This window comes from Pinus tabuliformis, chromosome Q, assembly GCF_031772625.1.
Source record: "Pinus tabuliformis cultivar Carrire ecotype Pingquan chromosome Q, CPIR1, whole genome shotgun sequence".
In the NCBI taxonomy this organism is placed as follows: domain Eukaryota; kingdom Viridiplantae; phylum Streptophyta; class Pinopsida; order Pinales; family Pinaceae; genus Pinus; species Pinus tabuliformis.
The window spans coordinates 15623636-15643289 of NC_142296.1; the positions used below are offsets into that span (position 1 = coordinate 15623636).

General features: G+C 38.8%; 1 protein-coding gene across 3 annotated transcripts in view; it reads right to left on the reverse strand.

Annotated features, from left to right (window-relative positions):
• Positions 1–15154: 15154 nt before the first annotated feature.
• LOC149218029 (uncharacterized) overlaps positions 15155–19654 on the reverse strand; it is a 43410-nt gene continuing 38910 nt past the window's right edge. Inside the window, exons 6-8 of one of the 3 annotated variants that reach the window (XR_016249126.1) lie at positions 16373–16948; positions 15695–15802; positions 15543–15584 (exon numbers count right to left, since the gene is read on the reverse strand). Coding sequence is in view for 2 of the 3 variants with exons in the window: in XM_089383753.1 (XP_089239879.1) it covers positions 15405–15584; positions 15695–15802 (288 nt within the window). In the remaining variant the exon portion in view is untranslated. Of the gene's footprint in view, positions 15585–15694; positions 15803–16372; positions 16949–19654 lie in introns of all 3 variants that reach the window. The other 2 variants (XM_089383753.1, XM_089383752.1) reach the window with 2 other exon arrangements.

The window sequence follows — 19654 nt, forward strand, 5'->3', positions numbered from 1 at the left end:
CTGGAAATACCATGACTGAGTTCGCGCTCAAAAGAGGGTTCAAACTGAAGTATTCTGCCAACTACTATCCGCAAGGTAATGGGCTGGCTGAATCAACGAACAAGAACCTAATCAGGATTATAAAAAAGACAGTCGACCAAAACCAAAAGAATTGGCATAAAGCGCTGGTAAACGCCTTATGGGCAGACAGAATTACAAAGAAAGCCTCTATCGGCACTTCTCCCTTTAATTTAGTTTACAGGAGAGAAGCAGTTCTTCCTACTCACTTAGCCATTCCCTCCTTGTCCTTAGTACAATACATTGACGAAGTATCTACTTCTCCCTTACAGCTAAGGCAAATGGAAATAATCAAGCTAGAAGAACAACGAGAACAGGCCAAGAAAACCCATGCTCACCACCAAGCGCTGATAAAATCCTCTTTTGATTCGAACATAATGACCAGAAAAAACTTTCAGATGGGAGATTTAGTTTTGAAATGGGATAAGGCTCACGAAGAAAAGGGAAAACATACGAAATTCCAGAAGCTATGGCTTGGTCCTTTTCAGATCGTAGAGGTCATAGGCCCGTCGACTTTTGTGTTGCAGGACTTGACAGGCAGGAGAGATTCTCTGCCTGTGAATGGACAAATCCTCAAAATGTATTTTCCATAGAAGGTCATCCTTCTATTTTTGTAGGATAATTTTAGTTTTTTTTTTTTAAATAAGGTTGGTTGTGAATGATCATAAATTATATTCATGAAGAAACATACCATTTCTCTATCAGATTTTGATTTCACTTGTATAAATAGTAAAACTTTTCGAAAAAAATCTGACTTTTATTATTGACAGATAGAGTTAACTTTAGCCTGAATATGATGTTAGTTTCAACTTCACAAAGAAATCTGGGATGAAAGTAACTTTTGGCAAAAAATTGTTTTATGCCAACGCAATGAAAAGTGTCATCAATAGCAAAATAATTATTCTCTGCAAAACTGCTGTTCTTAAACTCTATTATTGTCGTCCAGAGCTTTCTTAAGGAAAAACAATGACTTCCTCCCTGTTAAGGAAACCGCAACATCCAGAGAAACAATCCAAGAAAACACTATATCTCAAAGAATGAGAGGTCTCATCACGAGCCGGCTTATCATGATCACAGATATTATAACTTGCTGACTTTGCCACTACTGTCTACCAAAACAGGGCAACGACTCAAGATTGTTGCAATCAAAAGACAAGGGGTCTCATCACGAGCCAGCTTGTTCAGCAAAAGTGTAAATCAAGTGAATGACTGTGTCATAATTTGGCCACCAAACCAAGACACTGTTCTTTAGAGAATAAAAAATCAAAAAAGAAAGAAAAAGTGTCAAAAGGATTTTTCTCTGGTAAGTTGTAAATAACCTCAAACAGGAAAAAGGATCATTGCTGGATAACATGGTAACCCTGTCGAGGCTATGGACGCTTGCGGGCAGCAGAGGCTCTACCTACGACAAATGAGCATATTTTACAAAGCCAATACGCAGAGAAGACCTTATTTTGTCTTTGAAAAGCACTGAGTAATGTCTAGGTGTGAATACAAGAAATAACCCAGAGGGAGCAAACAATCGGAATGAAATAAAAGTTGTGACGAAACATCATTGACGGGATAAGGGGTAATACTCTATCTGTCCATAACAAAATTTAGGCATAAGAAAATTTTTTCTGTTTTGGAAGTGAAAATGCAATAGAACAAGCAGAGATAACTGGTTCTTCACAGTGAATCGCCATTGTTGTGGTCACCAACAACCCCCCCTCTTTGCTCGATATTAGCAATAACATCGAGCAAAGGGGGGACCCTGAAAGAAAAATCCCAAAAATATTTTTCTAAATTTTTTTGTATTTTCTCCCTAAGGCTTAAATCGCATCGCAAGGGAAGGCTGAAGCATTACCCAAGCGCGGAAAACAAAACTGCGAAAGAGCGATGCGAAATTCATCGCATCGCATGCATCCCAAGCGCTCTCTAAAAAGAAGATCTTCAAGAAATGCCGATCGCCGATATGCGACATCGCACATCGCAAACGTCGCACTAGGCAGCATAAACCATTGAATAAAATCTGCGATCAGCGATCTGCGATGACAGCGATCTGCGATTTGCGATATCGGCGAACCGCGATCTGCGATATGAAAAGACTCATCGCACGAATTCTCCGACATACCCGATAGACCCAAGATTAAGCGCGCGCCTTAAAGGAAATTAATGACCGCATGCTTGAGTATCAAGGAATGATTGCATCGCATTTTTCGAAGAGTCAAGTCATGATGAATGTCAGGATTATGCATTCATTAGAGTTTAATGCTTTCATGTCAATCTTTTCATTTCCCTTCTTCTTTGCGTAGACTGCAAGACACACAACTAATATAAATCTATATGCAGGAAATATCTAAAGGAAAAGGGAAAGCGCCAATCAGACAGCAGAGAGAAGATGCCTCCACAAATGGATGCCGCATGGCACTGATGAAATTAGACTATCCAGGACTCAGAGTCAAAAGCGCACAAAAGCAGCGTGTTCACAAAAGATCTTGAAGCTCAGACTGGGTAAAGCAAAAAGAGAAACGCAAAAGAAGGAGGACGCTCCAGAAAAGCCTGGAACAAAGAGCGGAAACAATTCTCGAAACAGGGGATTGTCCATACAGCGCGACTCCTAACCCACTCAGTCATTCGCACGACCGGAAACCAGAATAGCAACAGCAAAATCAGTTCGAGAAGAACCTGGGTTGTGCTAAGTATACACGCGGCGAATACACCCAGCTAGAGAAAGGTTTTCGAAAATATCTTCTGGTCTGTCAGAAGGAAGTGCCAGCTCTTGTTATTTCCACTTTTATCTCCCGAGCGAAAGAAGAAGGCGGCCAGCCGACTGTTCCCAGGAAAACGTTGCGCTGTTGACAGCACTAAAGAGAATATACAGAAACGGTCAGAAATTAGATTTAAAGTTTTAGAAATAAATTTGCTTTTAGTAAAGGGCGGTCATTTGAAGCCGATTCCCTAATTTCGTGTAATTAAGATTAATTAGTTAGTAGTATTTAACCCTTCTCATGGCATTTGGAGAAGGGTCCGGAAATCTGTCAAAAAACTTGTCCTCAGAACATGCACTTCTGCACCCTCAGAGGAGGTTTTTGATGAATGGATGGATCGAGATTTATTTATGTTTGCATTTTAATGTCTGTTACTGATGTTGCACTTCTGTACTCTTAGCAGATATTAGAACAAGTAGAAATAAATCATTATTGCTTGAAGTTTATTAGTGAAGTTAGCCATAAATGGTACTTTTATCTCTTGACTAAATTCTGCTAGTATCCCTAAAGTGATATGCAGCTGAGTTCTTTATATGTTACTGTATGAATGTCTGTATTACCATTTGACACTTTTGTACGGTGGGATCATTTATTTATGCTTGATATATAGAAAACTGATTATGCGATATGCTGTTCACAACTGCTCTGCCTAACTTCTTATGCAGAACGGTTTATCTTTATTGATTTATATTCTGATAACAGTTGAATGATCTTTATTACCAGCTGTTGTTTGAAATCTTTCTAGATCGCATAACAAAAGAAAACACCCCGGGTTAGCGTAGACTAGATGCACTGTTTCTCTTTAGTAGATTACATTAGCATAGAGTTAGTTTAGCAGTTAGAATTAAGACTAGTTTAGAGAAGCCTTTAGATCAATACCATCAAACTCTACACACACACGCACACCCTTCACATTGGGAAACTGGTCCTATTACCCCCAGTCGGACCCGCTACTCCAAACGGGCAAGGAGCCGCCAACCAGGTTCCGGACCGAGTGGGTATCCCCCTTGTTGTCGACCCGACTTTGGGCCACTCAACAGGATGGCACATTAAATATGCTATTGCAATATATATATATATATATATATATATATATATATATAATAGATGCGATACAGTGCTAGGGCTCGAGGATTCCATTGTAATACACTTAACGTTACATCGCATCTGCCATATCGCAAGACTCTTGTAAAGCCTTACCACATTGAAAGTGCCAATCGCGATAATACACGGACCCGAACAAATTATAGCAAAGAGCAGAAGAGTATATAGTATATAGATGCGATATATATATGCGAACTCGCTGCACTATTATAAACTGCCCTATTGTTATATCGCATCCGCCTATCGGAACTCTTCTAGCGCAAGTTATAAAGGGTTGTCACCCCCGAACCACCGATTGCAATATATATGCTGACCCGCTGCAACATTATAATACGACCTATTGAAATATCGCATCCGTTGAATCGCAATGTTCAAAAGAATTGACACCGCCAGCCTGCCGATTGTGATATATATTATAGACCCGAATGCACCATTTAACATGACTAAATGTAATATCGCATTCGCTGTATCGCCAGTCTCTAAGGGATGTCAGACCTTCGAAAGTTGAGATTGCGTTAAAAGGATGACGTGGCATGTGGGACCTCTATATGGGTATAGCCTATTTTATATGGTTTCCATGAGTAATCAGTCTATGGATAAAAGGCTCTCCAAGATATATTTTTAATGTGCAAATTCATAAGTCGGCCTCCTCCTTCCGATGAATGTGTCCTTGGTGATTTGCAAAAGTTATATATATTATATACAAGTCGAAACACTTCATTTTTTGGATTAATCTTGGGCATCCAATATAACGTGTCCTGTGAGTATTGGAACACTTGAATAGACAGAGAAAGCCAGAGATCGGGAAGCCAAAGATCAAGCGATCAAAGGAGGAAGCCAAAAGGTCGAGTGAGCACAGAGGAAGCGGAAGTTCAAGCAAGCGAAAGGGAAGCCAAAGGTCAGGTGTATCAGTATAAGAAAACAGAGAATTGCCTTTATGAGTGGTTGTTGGCAAACTGGAAGAAAGGAGCAAGCCATTGGTCCAGCAGGACAGAAAAGGGTCGAAGGTCTAGCAGGACAAGAGGAAGCCAACAAATGAGCAACTCTGTTGATTGTGCTAACCTGTGAAAGGCTCGGACCAGCGATGAATTAATCAGGTACATAACACAGCCTGAAGAACAATTTTGTGAAAAGATAAATAGAGTTCCATTTGATATCACTTGAAGGGAACAATAGCCAGCACCAGTGTTGAAGCATATGTGAATGTATTTCTGGGAAGTAAGAGATTGCAATAGAAAGAACAGTGCGCAGTAGTCACGTTGGAAGCATTCGCCGTGACAGTGAGAACAGAGACTTGAAACAGAGATTTGGTTCCTGTGCAGAGCTTAGTGCAACTAATAGTAGACTCACTAAAGTTGTGTGGAGACTTATTAGAGATCATGATGGCTATTTGATATCAGCATGAGATAACTTTTGCAGACTCTGTGTGGACAGTATGAAGAGTTGTAAAGACTTCTTCATATGAAGATTGGTTGCCATTGATGTTGTAGCATGGAGACTATAGACAGAATTCAGTAAAGAAGATTTTTGGGAGTAGAACATTACTATCAAACATGCCTTGACAGCAGAGGGTTGAAGCCCTTGGAGTTGGTGCTCCTATATCCAAGGTTGGTGCTTTGACAGCAAAGGGTTGGAGCCCTTGAGGTTGGTGCCTCAGAACTAGAAGGATTGGTGTCCTGGGAGTTGGTGCTCCTAAGTCCAAGGTTGGTGCCTTGACAAAACAGAGTTGGTGTTCTAGAGGTTGGAGCCTCACAAAAGTCCAAGTTGGTGCTTGGCAACAGATTGGAATCATATATATTTGTATATATTTTATCGCAAATATTATATTAATAAAAGCTTTTATTCTTGTTGTTCATCTTGTGTTTTGAATATAAATGTTTTAACTGGTAAAATAACGATTGAAAAGAAATACTGATTCACCCCCCCTTCAGTATTTCCAACAAATCTCCAAGGTTGAGCAGACATCCAATGTTCCAACCAGACCCATCCCCAATCGGAATCATCAAAACCACAATGAATTTGTAGAGACTTGGCCATGGGTGCAGACTCTAGAATCTAACAAGCAAATGCATTTACTAACAACTTCTCAGTCCGGGAAGCATTATTGACCATAAAGACCAAGGAGTTTTTTCTCTCTAATTCATTTCCTCTTGATGGATTCAATCTTTGCCTGTGTTCAAGATAACTAATCCTTGATCTGACATTATAACTTGGTGAGCACGGACTAGAGCTTGCAATTTGGTAATTGCTTGTAAACAATGTAAACTTTCCATAGCCTATCTCCTAACTATGTGCCCACGAAAAGAGTTTGAAGTCGTATAAGGCCTCTGTTGGACACCTAATCCTCTATGGGTTGGTGTAGAATGTGAACAACCATGAGAGTCCAAGAGACCTTGGGATGTGGAACCCAACAGTCACACGAATGTACTATAAATGTATATCATTGTCAAATAATAAAAACAATCTCATGCTTATCTTTCCTATTTTATCTCTGCCATATGTGTGTTTAACATGGTATTAGAGCGGGCAATCTCCTTGTTTTTGTGGCCCTTCTGTGCATGCTTGTCCTGCAACTTTGCCCATTTTCCTGATATAGAAAAACTGACATCTTTCCCTCATACCCAGGTGCGCAGGTCTCAAATTAATTTTTTGTACTGTAACTCCTATCAGATTTGTCCCTCTGTTGTGCATCTTTTGCAGACTGAAACCTCTCTCTGCCTTGAGTGCGTTACTGCATGTTTTATTCAACAATAATCTTACTGATGAAGGAGATGTATTGTTGCGTTGAAACATTACTTTGCAAGATGGTGCGTTGGTAAATTCACTGTGTCTCCGTTGGTAAACTCCTCTTACACGCCTTCTCACTACACTATCTTTGCCATATGCGGTCCCCTTTGTCGCTGCCATACCATGCTTTTCAAGGAAGGCATCTTTATACTCAAAACGAAGTTGCATCAAATTTTTCATGTCAACTTCATTAAATGTAGTTAGCAAAGCAAATGTGTTCTGTGAGTCTTTCAGACGTGTAGCCACTAGCTTTCGTAGTCTTGTCATGGGAACCGTTCTTTCCCTTTCTCATTCAAAGCTACAAACTTTTCAATGAAACCAGCTTCAGGGCTATTAACATCAACAATTACCTTTTCCGTCTCAACTTGAGCTATGGCCTCATCAACCTCAACTCTATCTCCTGGTTTCTTGAGAAAAGTTGAAAGAGTCCCATCAGAAATCGATACACCCATGAATGGCACCACAGCCTCAAAAAGTTTATTGGTATCCGATGCAAATGACCTAGTCCATGCTTGATAGGGAGAATCTTTGTAAAGGGCAATATATCGTACCCTGAGATCTTTTCTACCAGCTGGAGCATCCAGTGCTACATGAGAAGAAAGATTTTGAACATGCTCATGTCCTCCAACTAGAAGTGCTGACAATATACTTGATCGAGAAAGATGGGCCGAGAGGGGGTTCTTCAACCTGGCGGTCCTGCCAAGCCTGGCTACTGCTAACAAAATCGCCATGGCAGCCCTCCTCCAGACACAGTTGACAGGTATCGCAGCGGAAGCGTAGTGCATAGACGGTGTCTGCCACGATGCAGTGACTGTGGATCGGAGAATAAAGAGCCACTTCGCCCTTTCAAATTCTTTAACAATTGCAGCCCATATGTCAAGAAGATCTGGCAGTTACTCTCCACTTGTTCTCTTGAAAAGCTCAATCTAACTGAGCCAAGAGAGTTACTGTCTTGTGGATCCGGAGAATAAAGAGCCACTTATGTAACAATTGCAGCGAATGATGGACGAAGCTGCCAAGGAATTTATCTCTCGCTAAACGGAAGGAGCAAATCCCCGAGAGTTTTCAGTGTTTGCCGGCTGAGATTCAAGCCAGAAGTCCGTGGAGTTCTATGGGACAGTTGAGTGCGAGATCCAGTGAAGTTTCTGAGGGGTTTACGAGTTGTTTGAACCTCTATACTTCTGCTACAGTTCAATGAAACAGGGCCTGAGAACCTAGGTGACAGTGGGCGCAGATTTTCGCTGTAGCAGCACATTTCGTAAGGCATTCTAGTCAGAAATTGAAGCGCGAATTTCAAGGAGAATTTCTGCTGTAGTTTGGCACATAAATTGAGGCATTCTGAGAGGGATTGTGCACAGAAAACAAGGCTGAGTGAGGGAAGAATTTCTGGGTTAAAGTCTGCTCTTCTGGCACATAATTTATAGCACTGTTGGGTGGTTTTCATACACAGAAAACAAGTCAATATCAGTCAGTGTATATGAGTGTGTGGAGGCTCAGAATTCAATGCATTTATCATTTTGAACTGTGAGGGCATCTCAATTACAAGCGCAGTGATCTATGTTATTTATTTGTCACGGATTAAGTTTCCTGTATATAATCACTCACCTTCTAGCATATCATGTCAAGGATATCAAACTGAAATGCAATTGAGAGGGGGACTTGTGCAGGTGAGAAGCTAGTATATGTGGGAAAGCTCATTGGACCTTCTGCCGATCAAAAATTCACCAATTCGTATGTCAAGAATCTGGAAGATGATTGCATCTGTAAATCTGGAATGAAAAGATATTTTGCAAGTAAGCTCTACAACAAAAAAAAAGAAAAAAAAAAAGAAAAAAAAAAAAAAAAAAAAACAAACAAACAAAAAAAAAAAAAAAAAAAAACGAAAAAGAAAAAGAAAAGAAAAGAAAAGAAAAAAAACAAACAAACAAACAAAAACAAAACAAAACGAAAAGACAAAAACAAAAAAACAAAACAAAACAAAACAAATAAAACCTAGGTGACAGTCGATGCAAATTTTGGTTGTAGCGGCACATTTCGTAAGGCATTCTGGTCAGAAATTGAAGCGCAAATTTCCAAGGAGAATTTCTGCTGTAGTTTGGCACATAAATTGAGGCATTCTGAAAGGGATTGTGCATAGAAAACAAGGCTGAGTGAGGGAAGAATTTCTGGGTTAAAGTCTGCTCTTCTAGCCCATAATTTATAGCACTGTTGGGTGGTTTTCATATACAGAAAACAAGTCAATATCAGTCAGTGTATATGAGTGTGTGGAGGCTCGGAATTCAATGCATTTATCATTTTGAACTGTGAGGGCATCTCAATTACAAGCGCAGTGATCTACGTTATTTATTTGTCACGGATTAAGTTTCCTATATATAATCACTCACCTTCTAGCATATCATGTCAAGGATATCACACTGAAATGCAATTGAGAGGGGGACCTGTGCAGGTGAGAAGCTAGTATATGTGGGAAAGCTCATTGGACCTTCTGCTGATAAAAAATTCACCAATTTGTATGTCAAGAATTTGGAAGATGATTGCATCTGTGAATCTGGAATGAAAAGATGTTTTGCAAGTAGGCTCTACAACTAAAAAAAATAAAAATAAAAAATAAATGAAATAAAATAAAAAAATCATTTGCAAAGAAAGTAGAAGATTGGCTCTTCTTTTGCACAGTGTGAGTAGTTTGAGAAGTGCATTAAAGCAACGAGTCATTTGCTGCATCTGCTACAGTGACTTGGTGATATTGGTATCCTGCTACTCATCTAATAGTTACAGTTATTTATCATTTTATAGGCCAATTTGTAGCTGAAGATAACATCACTTCTCTGATTATATTGGTTTGAAATGGATCGAATAGATGATGTATTGAAACTACTGAATAATTCAATACATTCCACTGTTGATGAGATGGTTAAGATCAACAAAACCTCTCTTTCCAATATTAAAATTTGTCTCCAAAATGCACATGAGAATATTGAGTTTTTGCAACTTGAATCTCAACTACAACAGGAAGAATTACAGCAGTGGAGTCATCATTCTGAACCTGTTCAAAAGAATGAAACAGACTCCCATAAGCAGCAAGACACTAATGTTACAGTTGATTCAGATATAGTGCCCAATAAAGCAGCAGAGTTACATGCAGATGCAAAAGTTCAGTTTGCACTTCCCAATCCCATCATCAGACCTTGGGAAGAGCTTGTCCATAACAAGCACAGAAGAGGCCTTGGATATGAAAAGGACGTGTCCTTTCATATTCCAGATTACTCAAAGCCCATCTAGTTTCAGAGTGCTGGATTACTTCATGACAGCTCACCTTCAGTTGTTCCAGATTTTGCAGCTCTTCCACAGCAACAACAACAAATTGTGAAATGCCAACATTGTGACCAAATTGGCCATATGAAAGATCATTGTTTTGATCTTTCATCCATGAAATCACTATCATAAAACCAGTCATTCTTCAAATAGAGGCTTCAAAAACAAACATCCTGCAAGAACAAAGATTCATCTTGGATGGATCGCTTCTTGGCAATGGGCTTCAACAGCCAAGAAGATATTTCGCTCATACAACAGGATTTGTTCTCGAATATTGAAAAGTCTTGTAGTTGAGATCTCTTCATCTTCTCACCTTGTATCTGACGGGGGGGAAATGATGGTCATCTACAAGCTTCAAAGCCACATCAAGCGAGCCTGAGCCACAACCTGCCACACCAGATTCAGAGTTGTAGCCAGAGACAAAGATGCCCCTGAGCATGCCTTCAATCAGTGATACCTCTTCAAAGAATTGGGGACACTTCCTCTAGCAGAAGACTTCAGCTTCTTGCCAGTTTTGGAAGAGTTCTAGGAATTACATTAAGCATTCCAGAGTTGTTGGTAATCCTTAAACCATCACAAGTTGAGACCTCCCTTTCATGGTTGAAGGTTTCCCTCTTCAAAACATCAGAAGCACTTCCTCTAGCAGAAGACCTGAGCTTCATGCCAGACTTGGAAGAGTTCTGGGAACTGCACTAAGCGTTCCATTGTTGGTGGTCATCCTTAAACCACTGCCGTTTATACCAACATTTCAGAGAGCACATTCAGCCTAGTGCTGCCATGCATTTTTGCACATTTTGTATTACAGCTATCTTCTTGGACTCATACATAACCCTTCAGATTAAGGGAGGGAATGTTGGACACCTAATCCTCTATGGGTTGGGGTAGAAAGTGAACAGCCATGAGAGTGCAAGAGACCTTGGGATGTGGAACCCGACGGTGACACGAATGTACTATAAATGTATATCATTGTCAAATAATAAAAACAATCTCATGCTTATCTTTCCTATTTTGTCTCTGCCATATGTGTGTTTAACAGCCTCTAAGGGCTCGAAGTACTCGCCTAGCCAGATATCCCCTGAAAGTTGTTTATGCTTGGATGATTGCAAATTCTTCCCTTATTCTCTCAAGATCAAGGATAGCTTCGTCGACTTCTGAAGCAAAAGCATCTGATGGTTTTTCAATAGTAGGAAGAATGATTGCTTTATCACTTGATGTAGACACATTTTTCTCTGTCCCAACCTTATATTGATGTTGTCTGAGAACAACTTTTTGATAAGCCTTCTTGATCTCAGTTGTAGTACTGGAAGCCTTGACACCCAAGATCAAATAATGACCCAAAGGAAATTTTATTTTGATTTCTTCTTTCACTTTGGCAAGTCGTTCACAAGGTTGTCTAAGATCTTGTGTGCTAGTGCTCGAGCTTCTAAATCTCCCTGGTTGGCTTGCTTTGCTCCGTTGCTAGCTCTCTAAGAGTGTTATAAGCTTCTACGAAACAATGGTTGTTTGTCCATAATCTCAACACTTTCATGTAATGTGATGCTCGGAGAAATAGCATTGGGATAGTTTGGGTCCAAAGCAATGGCTCAGCTACAATCCGTAATAGCATCAGTGATATCGCCGGGAGCTTGGGAGGTGGTTGCACGATTACAAAAACAAACAACGCTGAAAGGTTGTGATTATCCATTGCATGCCAAAGCAGTTGTATAGTATTTCATTGCTTCTGCATGCACAACACCTTGACAAGCTTTATTTCCTGCAACCTTATAGCATAATAGATCATAGCCATAAATGATGTCGGAGATTCCATACTTTTGAACTGTAGAATTTATTTCCTCGTATTTCAACAGTAAATCAATAGCCTCCTCCTATCTGCCGAAGTGGAAATGTGCCTTGGAACACATCTGCTACCACCATAATTAGACAGGAAATTGCCCCATACTTTCCAATGAATCCTCATTGCATAGTTGATCGTCATTGTTCACAAAGCAATAGCTCCTTTCTGTCGAATCTAAGCTTTGGTCACATACTTGTATGGTCTCCTCATATTTCCGCAATATCATAAGTGTTAATGCTTTCAATTTAAGTAACCGCTCAAAATGTGGGTTGATTAACAAAGCTTCATTCACTATACACAATGCATTTGTTGCATCTCCGGATTTCTTGTACCTAGAAGCTCTACTACCTAATCTCTATGTTGTAACACTTGTTCTATTTTTCTGCCCATAAATGATGGATTGGAAGCCAGAAGGGCATTTGGAACTTGGTCTTGCATTGATTCCTTCTCCAAAACTATCGTGTCTTTATCCTTTGATGCTTTCTTCTGGCAAATAAGTCAAACTTATACATCCAAGACAAATTTGTGCCCACCCATGCATACCTCTAGTGACCTTGTGCAAGCACCCATAAACTGAACATATTCTTATGTCAACCTTCCTCCTAGTGAATATTTCTTTGCCAACATCTTAACCCCAATAAGAACCAAGTGCCAATTTAGACTTGCCATCAATTTCTCCAATTTGCATTGAGTTTCTGCAATCAATGTCTAAGGGTACATACATTATCTTCATCTTGTTTACTTTTCATAGATGCAGCTTCTCCCTAATAGTCTTTGGTTGTTTGATCATAGCCTTCACCTTTAACAATCGTCTAACCTGCATCTGCAACATGTGCACTAGATTTTTGTTCAACAGTTGTGCTCTTTTAGACTTTTTGTCTTCCACTGTTGTTCCATCTTTTGTAGATATGCAATTTCCTTTTTTCTTTGTTGCTTCTGTAAAGCCCATGCTCCCACTTGCTCGGTCAACCTTGTGAAGTTTCAGTTATATATTTCAAAGATTTGCAAAAATTTCAACAAGCGCTCCTGCAAAGACTCCATCTTCCCAAACCCCTGAAATGATGTTCAAAGCAATCTAGATTCTACCCTCTATTACTAAACCCCGTCAGGTTGGCAGGATGGACAATTTTGATACCACTGTAATATCTTTTTTTAAATTTATTTAATTTCCTTGATATTACTCTATGAGTTTTCTTCAGAAAAAATACATAATAATTCTTGTCAAGAATTTGACAAATTTAAAATCAATAATTACAAAGTTTGTAGACAAATTCCACTAAAAACCCCGACTATTTATTTATTTATTATTGGAGAGGGGAATTACATCAAATCCATTTTGAAAAGGAACCTGACAAATAGATAAGTTGGGAAACCTTCTCTATATGGACTCCCCTATCTGCAAATGTGTGTTGCTTTAGCCTACTAACTAATAATCCAAAATCTTGTCCTTCCTCGCTAAGCGTCAATGAAGAATCTCGCTGATCCCTCCAAATGACTAGCTAGGGTGTATCTTGCAACATCAAAAGAAACCGCCACCAACTAGGGTGGATGTTTCAAAACCAAAATTGGGATCTCCACAAGGGTTTCCCCTCACATCATAAGCTACTAGAGCACTCAATACAATCAAAATATCAATAAACAATCATACTCTAAATGGACTCTCATCTTTCTTTTTGTGATTTTTCCTCATCCAATTACCGTGGGTCGTTGCAATACCATGATCAATACCATGGGTAACCAAAAACCATGGATTTTCTTTTTATAACACCTTTTAATTTAATTATTCATTTCACCATTTTGATGTTGTTTTTTCTCTCCAAGTAAATGAACAATTAAATCGATCTCCTTGGAAAGAAACATTACAGATGAATAATTAAACTTTTTAACACTTGGCCTTACAAACCCATTTTCCCAATAACAATTCATTTCTTATTTTCACAAACTTTTGTTTACCTATGAACTTGCCATGTTGAAGACCCCTAATTTACATACTAATGTTTTATATACAATATTTAAATCTTGTGATGATTACTCAATCTAACACTAATTAAATCTCCCAAAATATTTCAAAGATACATGGAATCATGAAACTCTAATGCTGAAATCATTGGACATGTTTAGTTCTATTTACAAGAATATTAAAAGAACTAATGAAAATAGATTGAGTATCTCTTATAATAGTTTAGAATAATCAATGCATTACTACAATGAAGAAATTGACACTAAGATACATCTCTAAGAAGTTTTAACCCATTGCCCTCAAATAATTAGTGGAAGATCAAAGAGACTAAAGACATGTTTTTACTTACTAAAAACTAGAAGTGAAAAGTAACATGACCACACTACACAATATAAGACACCTAAAAACCATCCATCAAAATTAATCCACCCCTAATTAGGAAGGTCACATATCTCTAACCAAAAAAATAATGAAGACAATTTTTGATAAATAAATAAAATTAATTTAATATTTATTTATGTGGATGGTTTAATTCAGAATTGAAGTGATAAAAAACTATTTTTGAGAGAAGCCAAAACAAATAAGTACACACTCATTAATTATCCTTCCTAAACTAAAACATAAAATGAGTCATTACTAAATTGACATCCCCAAAGACTAATAAGTAATATGGCATGCATGCTTTAAGTTCAATCACCGTTTAAAGCCCATATTCCATCCATATTTGAATTGGTGCACAAATAATAATTAAATAATTGGGCTAATGGATGTATACAAAGATTTTAGTGAAATAATGGGAATTTTTTACTCTTTCAGAATTTTACTGAATGATGTCGGAGTATCCACTGCACTCTTTCTTGGTAATATGATCTGCACCTTTTTACATATTTAATAGAATCTAACCAGCACAGTAATTAAAAAATAAGGATTAATTACCAAGGGAAAACAGCAAGCACCATGCAGAATCGTGTTCAGAACTCTCTGGAAATATGAATAGGTAGGTTTGAACCGTAAATCATCCACCCATTCATAGTTCCACGCAGGAGCCTGTATGACGGATAATGTTTTTCATCAACAAGTGGTTAGACTCACCCATGCTTTTATAATACATGCTAGTGGTATTCATGTGGCTTTTATAATACAGGCAATTACGCTTAGTTATATCACTATTTTTCTTTTAATGGTATTTTGCATTTGTTATGGCCAAGTTGATTGACGTCTGTGCCAGTGGTTAGCCTGCCTCGTGCAGCCCTTCTTGTAGGATAGCCTTGTACCTATTGCAAATCTTTGTGGGTAATTAATAAAATCTTGTTTCAAATCATTATATTTAGTAATACAACGAGGACATAACAATTGAAAAAAGATATGTCAAACACAGGCTTTCAACCAATTTTGACATGCAGCTGAAATGTTCTTATTACTTGAAGTAACTCAACAGACACTAAATGTGCAGTTTGTCCCCAAACCGATTTCATCCAAAAGTAACAATCTGCACAGATTTGAAATTAGACCGCTGCTTTCCAAAGAAGTGCATCAAAGGTGACACCGGTATACATCAAGTACTTTTCCCGTGCATTGATAAGCAGATTCTGAGAAACAGTTAATAGCCCCTTTTACACAAGATGTAACTTCTAGTACTTGCACCAAATCTAACCTCATCCAAATCATTTAAGACAATTTTTTGGCCACTTTCAAGAAGCTGTCCATTAAGGAACGTACCATGACACGATCTCAAATCTGTCAAAATTAAGGTATTGCCTATAACTTCCATCTTTGCATGCTGCCCACACACCAGAAGCCAATGTTAGTATAGAAAGTGGTTAAACAGCCCATTGGAATAGATGCCATTTAAAATCAAGAATGTAAGGAACAACGTCATAGCAACTCTACCTGCCGAGATATTGAGGCATGATCCAGAACAACATCACAACTAGAAGCTCTTCCAAAAATTGTCGGTCGTCCAGCAATGAGTGTGATAAATCCTAGGCAACTTCCATCCTAGCCCACAAAAAGCCTAATTATTTAAGAAGACAAACTTGGATGTGCATTATATAAAAATGTCTTCACAATAATAGGTAAGCCTACCACTCTTGTCACATTTTCCAATTGCATTTATGTTTTCCTAGTCCATGAAAACAGACAACTGCTGCTTCGGGATGTGAATGTTGGGGAAATTTCATCCGTGGATCATCTAGAGTCTAGACATTAAAAAAATAAGGCATAGTTCGGACAGACACCAATTTTTTTTGGTTGCCAAAGGGATTCACAATATATCAACAGAGAAATGTACATAGAATACAGACTAGTGGTCTTGGGGGATCTTCGCCCATCACCCATCGAAGTTTTCTGCCTCTGAGAGGGGAAAACAGAGCGAGACTTGCACAAAAATTGCAGTTCAAAACCATTACATAGCATGAGAAAGTCAAAATTCTAAAGCTGTAGGCTATGGTGGAACAAAGCCACAGACTGACAACCATCAGAAAAGAAGCCATAGTGCCACAACAGACTATGCTAATGAAAACTAGAGGTAGTTTAATCAACTTTGCGAAGACCGGTAGAGATGTCGACCTGCTGCAATTGTGCTCGACCTGCGCTGGGAGGGCTGGTTGTGACCTCTTCTTCCGGCTTTTCCTCAAATAATGTAGCACCCATGCGGACTGGGGCAAGGGAGCTGTCGCCTGAGATGCTGCCGGTTGTGGAGTTGCTTGCAAATGTCTACGAGCAAGGGAGAAACGTCCTCCAGATTCCATGAAAGTGGGGGGAGATGTTGAGCCCAGGGGAGGGGAGGCAGAAGTCAAGGGTGCAGGGGAGGAGGGGGAGGGAATGTCGGGAGGGAAGTCTATGTCCAGATCGCGGATGAGGCGGTGGAGGGAAGTAGTGGCACGGTTGTTGAAGGCTAAAATCTTAGTGATCCAGTAAGTAGCCCGAGAGTTATCCCTTTCCCGGTCCTAGAGTTGGGGGGGCCAAGAAGATTACATAATGCCCAAAGCGTGTTCTGCCCATGGCAGATCTCCTCTGCTTCGAGTTCGAAGACCTGATGACAAATGTGAGTTGGAATGGCATTATCGAACGATGCCCATTCTTCATTCTCAATAGGGGTGGTTGGCGGGTGCCCTCTTGTTGAGAAATGTAACTATGCTCGGTCTGCATAATTGTTATTGTACTCACATCATTATATATTTATTGTAAAAGCAAAAAGAAAGAGAAAAATATAATTTTGAAAGCATAGGTTCCATGCTCTATTTTATTTTGTCAATTAGGTCAAGCATGTTCTTCATGCTCTAGGGTTTATTGAGTCAATATAGTCCTTATCATATGTATAAGACCCTTATGGGCACATTGTACCAAGAAAGAAAAAATCAATTTGATTTTAAAGTGTCATTTTTGGACTCCCAACACCAAGTTGGCCCTACCAATAAAGTTGGCCCAGAAGAAGCCCATTCAACTATTGAGAAATCTAGGGCAGAGAGTTAGAGTATTTATTAGCTTGATTTCTCTTTTAATTCTTGACATTTTCTTGTGATTTATATTAGGAGATTATCATCATTATTTAGTTTTGTTCATCATCAAGAAAAATGCCAATAAGAAGATCACAATGCAAACACAAGAACACCAGATGTAGGCTGCTAGCTAGGGCCAAAAACCTCTCCTAGAGAGGAAAAACCCACCAAAATATCTTATTATAGAATTTCAATGAAGACTTCCAAGACCTTGACCTTGAACTTCACCCAAGACGAAAACCCAAGTGATGAGCCAGCCAAACCCAAACAGATCACTGCAAGAAAACAGACTAAGGAAACACTAGGTTCTCCTCCTAAACTCGCACGTGTGAGCAATAGGGACAAAGATTCACTTCCTTTCCTCCTTCGCTAGCCTCTACGAAAAAATTTGCTTCCTTTCTTGCTACTTCACTGGATCAGATCTCTTCTCCTTTTCACATGGATTGGATAGATATCACTTGATGTGTGACGTCAAATGAGGGAGAGTAAGTCCCTTCTTATAGGCTTCTTAGGAGATGATTTAGGCCTCTCTAGGCCGACTTAAAGAGGGTTGGCCAACCCATCACTTGGAGACTTCTAGACAATACAATTTACCTTTACTATTTTTCTTTCTTGTTACATGAGCCCTCCAAGGGCTAGTACATCATGACCTTGACTCTTTGACCTTTTACCATGACCCCTAGAGCACTCAATGGGTGCTTTGACCTAGGACAATAACTCTATGGGCAAGAAACCCATTTCACAATAAATAATTTTCTTTTACAAAAAATATTTATTTTCTTTTTCCTTTTGACAAGTACATCAATAATTACATCAAGTCATGACTCAAGTACAATTATGAAGACTGACACTAGTTACATTTCAACATCGACCACACAAGATGAGTATATATTAGAGCAGAATTCGACCTAATGTGACCTCTTATCAAGCAAGTTCAATCTGCACCTACAACAGAATCAAAATCAAGTGCAAAAACAAGGAATCAAAGGAAGAATCCACATGAAGGAGAAAAACTCAAATCTGATCCATCTCAGCTCACACATGCAAGAATTTTAGGGTTTTTGGGGCTACTGCAGGTCTGAAAATTGCAGGCCGAGTTGCAGACCTAATCTAGAGGGCCGAAAATTTTGTCAAGTTGCAGAAAAAGACTCTTTGACTCTCATTGACTTTGACACTTTGGAGGAAAATTTTGAAGGAAGATTTTGACTCTTTGAAGAAGGAACTTTGACTTTTGAAGGAATTTGACTCTTTGGAGAAAGAATTTGACTCTTGGGTATTTTGAAGGAAGACTTTGACTCTTGAAGAAAGAAGATATTTTGGAGGGCTGACTTGGTGTTTGGTGGAAGTCATGGTTAAGTACTAGTCTCATTTTGATTTCATTCTATAAGAAGAAGAAGAGTTTGATTGGGTTTCCCCTAGAAGAGGGGTTTTCCCTTGGCTGAGAGCCTACATACTGTGTTCTATTGTTCTTGTGATCTTCATGTTCTTTTTGATTTGATAGTTGCTTGATGAAGAGAAGCCAAAAGAAGACAACATAAATTATATTAATTGCAAGCTATTATCAAAGTACGAAAATATTTTCTGCCTTTCGATTTTCTAACATGGTATCAGAGTTAAGGCGAGGAAGGAAAAAGGCAGCTTGACGATCATTTGCTCTAATCACACAAGGGTATAAAAAGAGGTTCTTGGAAAAGAAAGCTCACCATTCATCTTGAAGAAAGGTTACTTGGGAAAAGACATTTGAAGGCATCTTGGAAGAAGCATCTTAAAAGATCTTATAAAAGCCTCTTGGGACCATCATTAAAGCAAGAAGTTTCAAGAACCTTTGGAGCATCATTAAAGGAGGAGTAACCTGCACCTTCTTGTAACAACAATCAAAATGCAAAGAGAAATATTCAAGTCTACAAGAATGACATTAACAAGTGCACCAATGGCATCATCAATGAAATCAGAAAATAAGCTTCTAGGAGCTTCAAATTTTAGAGCTTGGAAGACAAGGATGGATCTTATCCTTGCTAGCAACAAAGTCTTGGGCATTGTGCAAGGTAAAGTTAAAGAACCTACTGATGATACTGGCAAAGAAAAATTCATGGAGAATGACATTTTAGCCATGAGCCTAATTGTGGATTTAGTCAAGGGCAATCTGATTCCCTACATATCCACTCAAGATACCTCAAAGAAAATGTATGAAGCTCTCTCCAAACTATTCGCAATCAAAAATATTGGTCAAGTTGCGAGCTTAAAGAATGAGCTTTGAATTATCAAAATGACAAAGGATGATACTATATCTTCATATTTTGTGAGAATCTCCCGTTTAAGAGATGAACTCCAAGCAATTGATGAAATTATC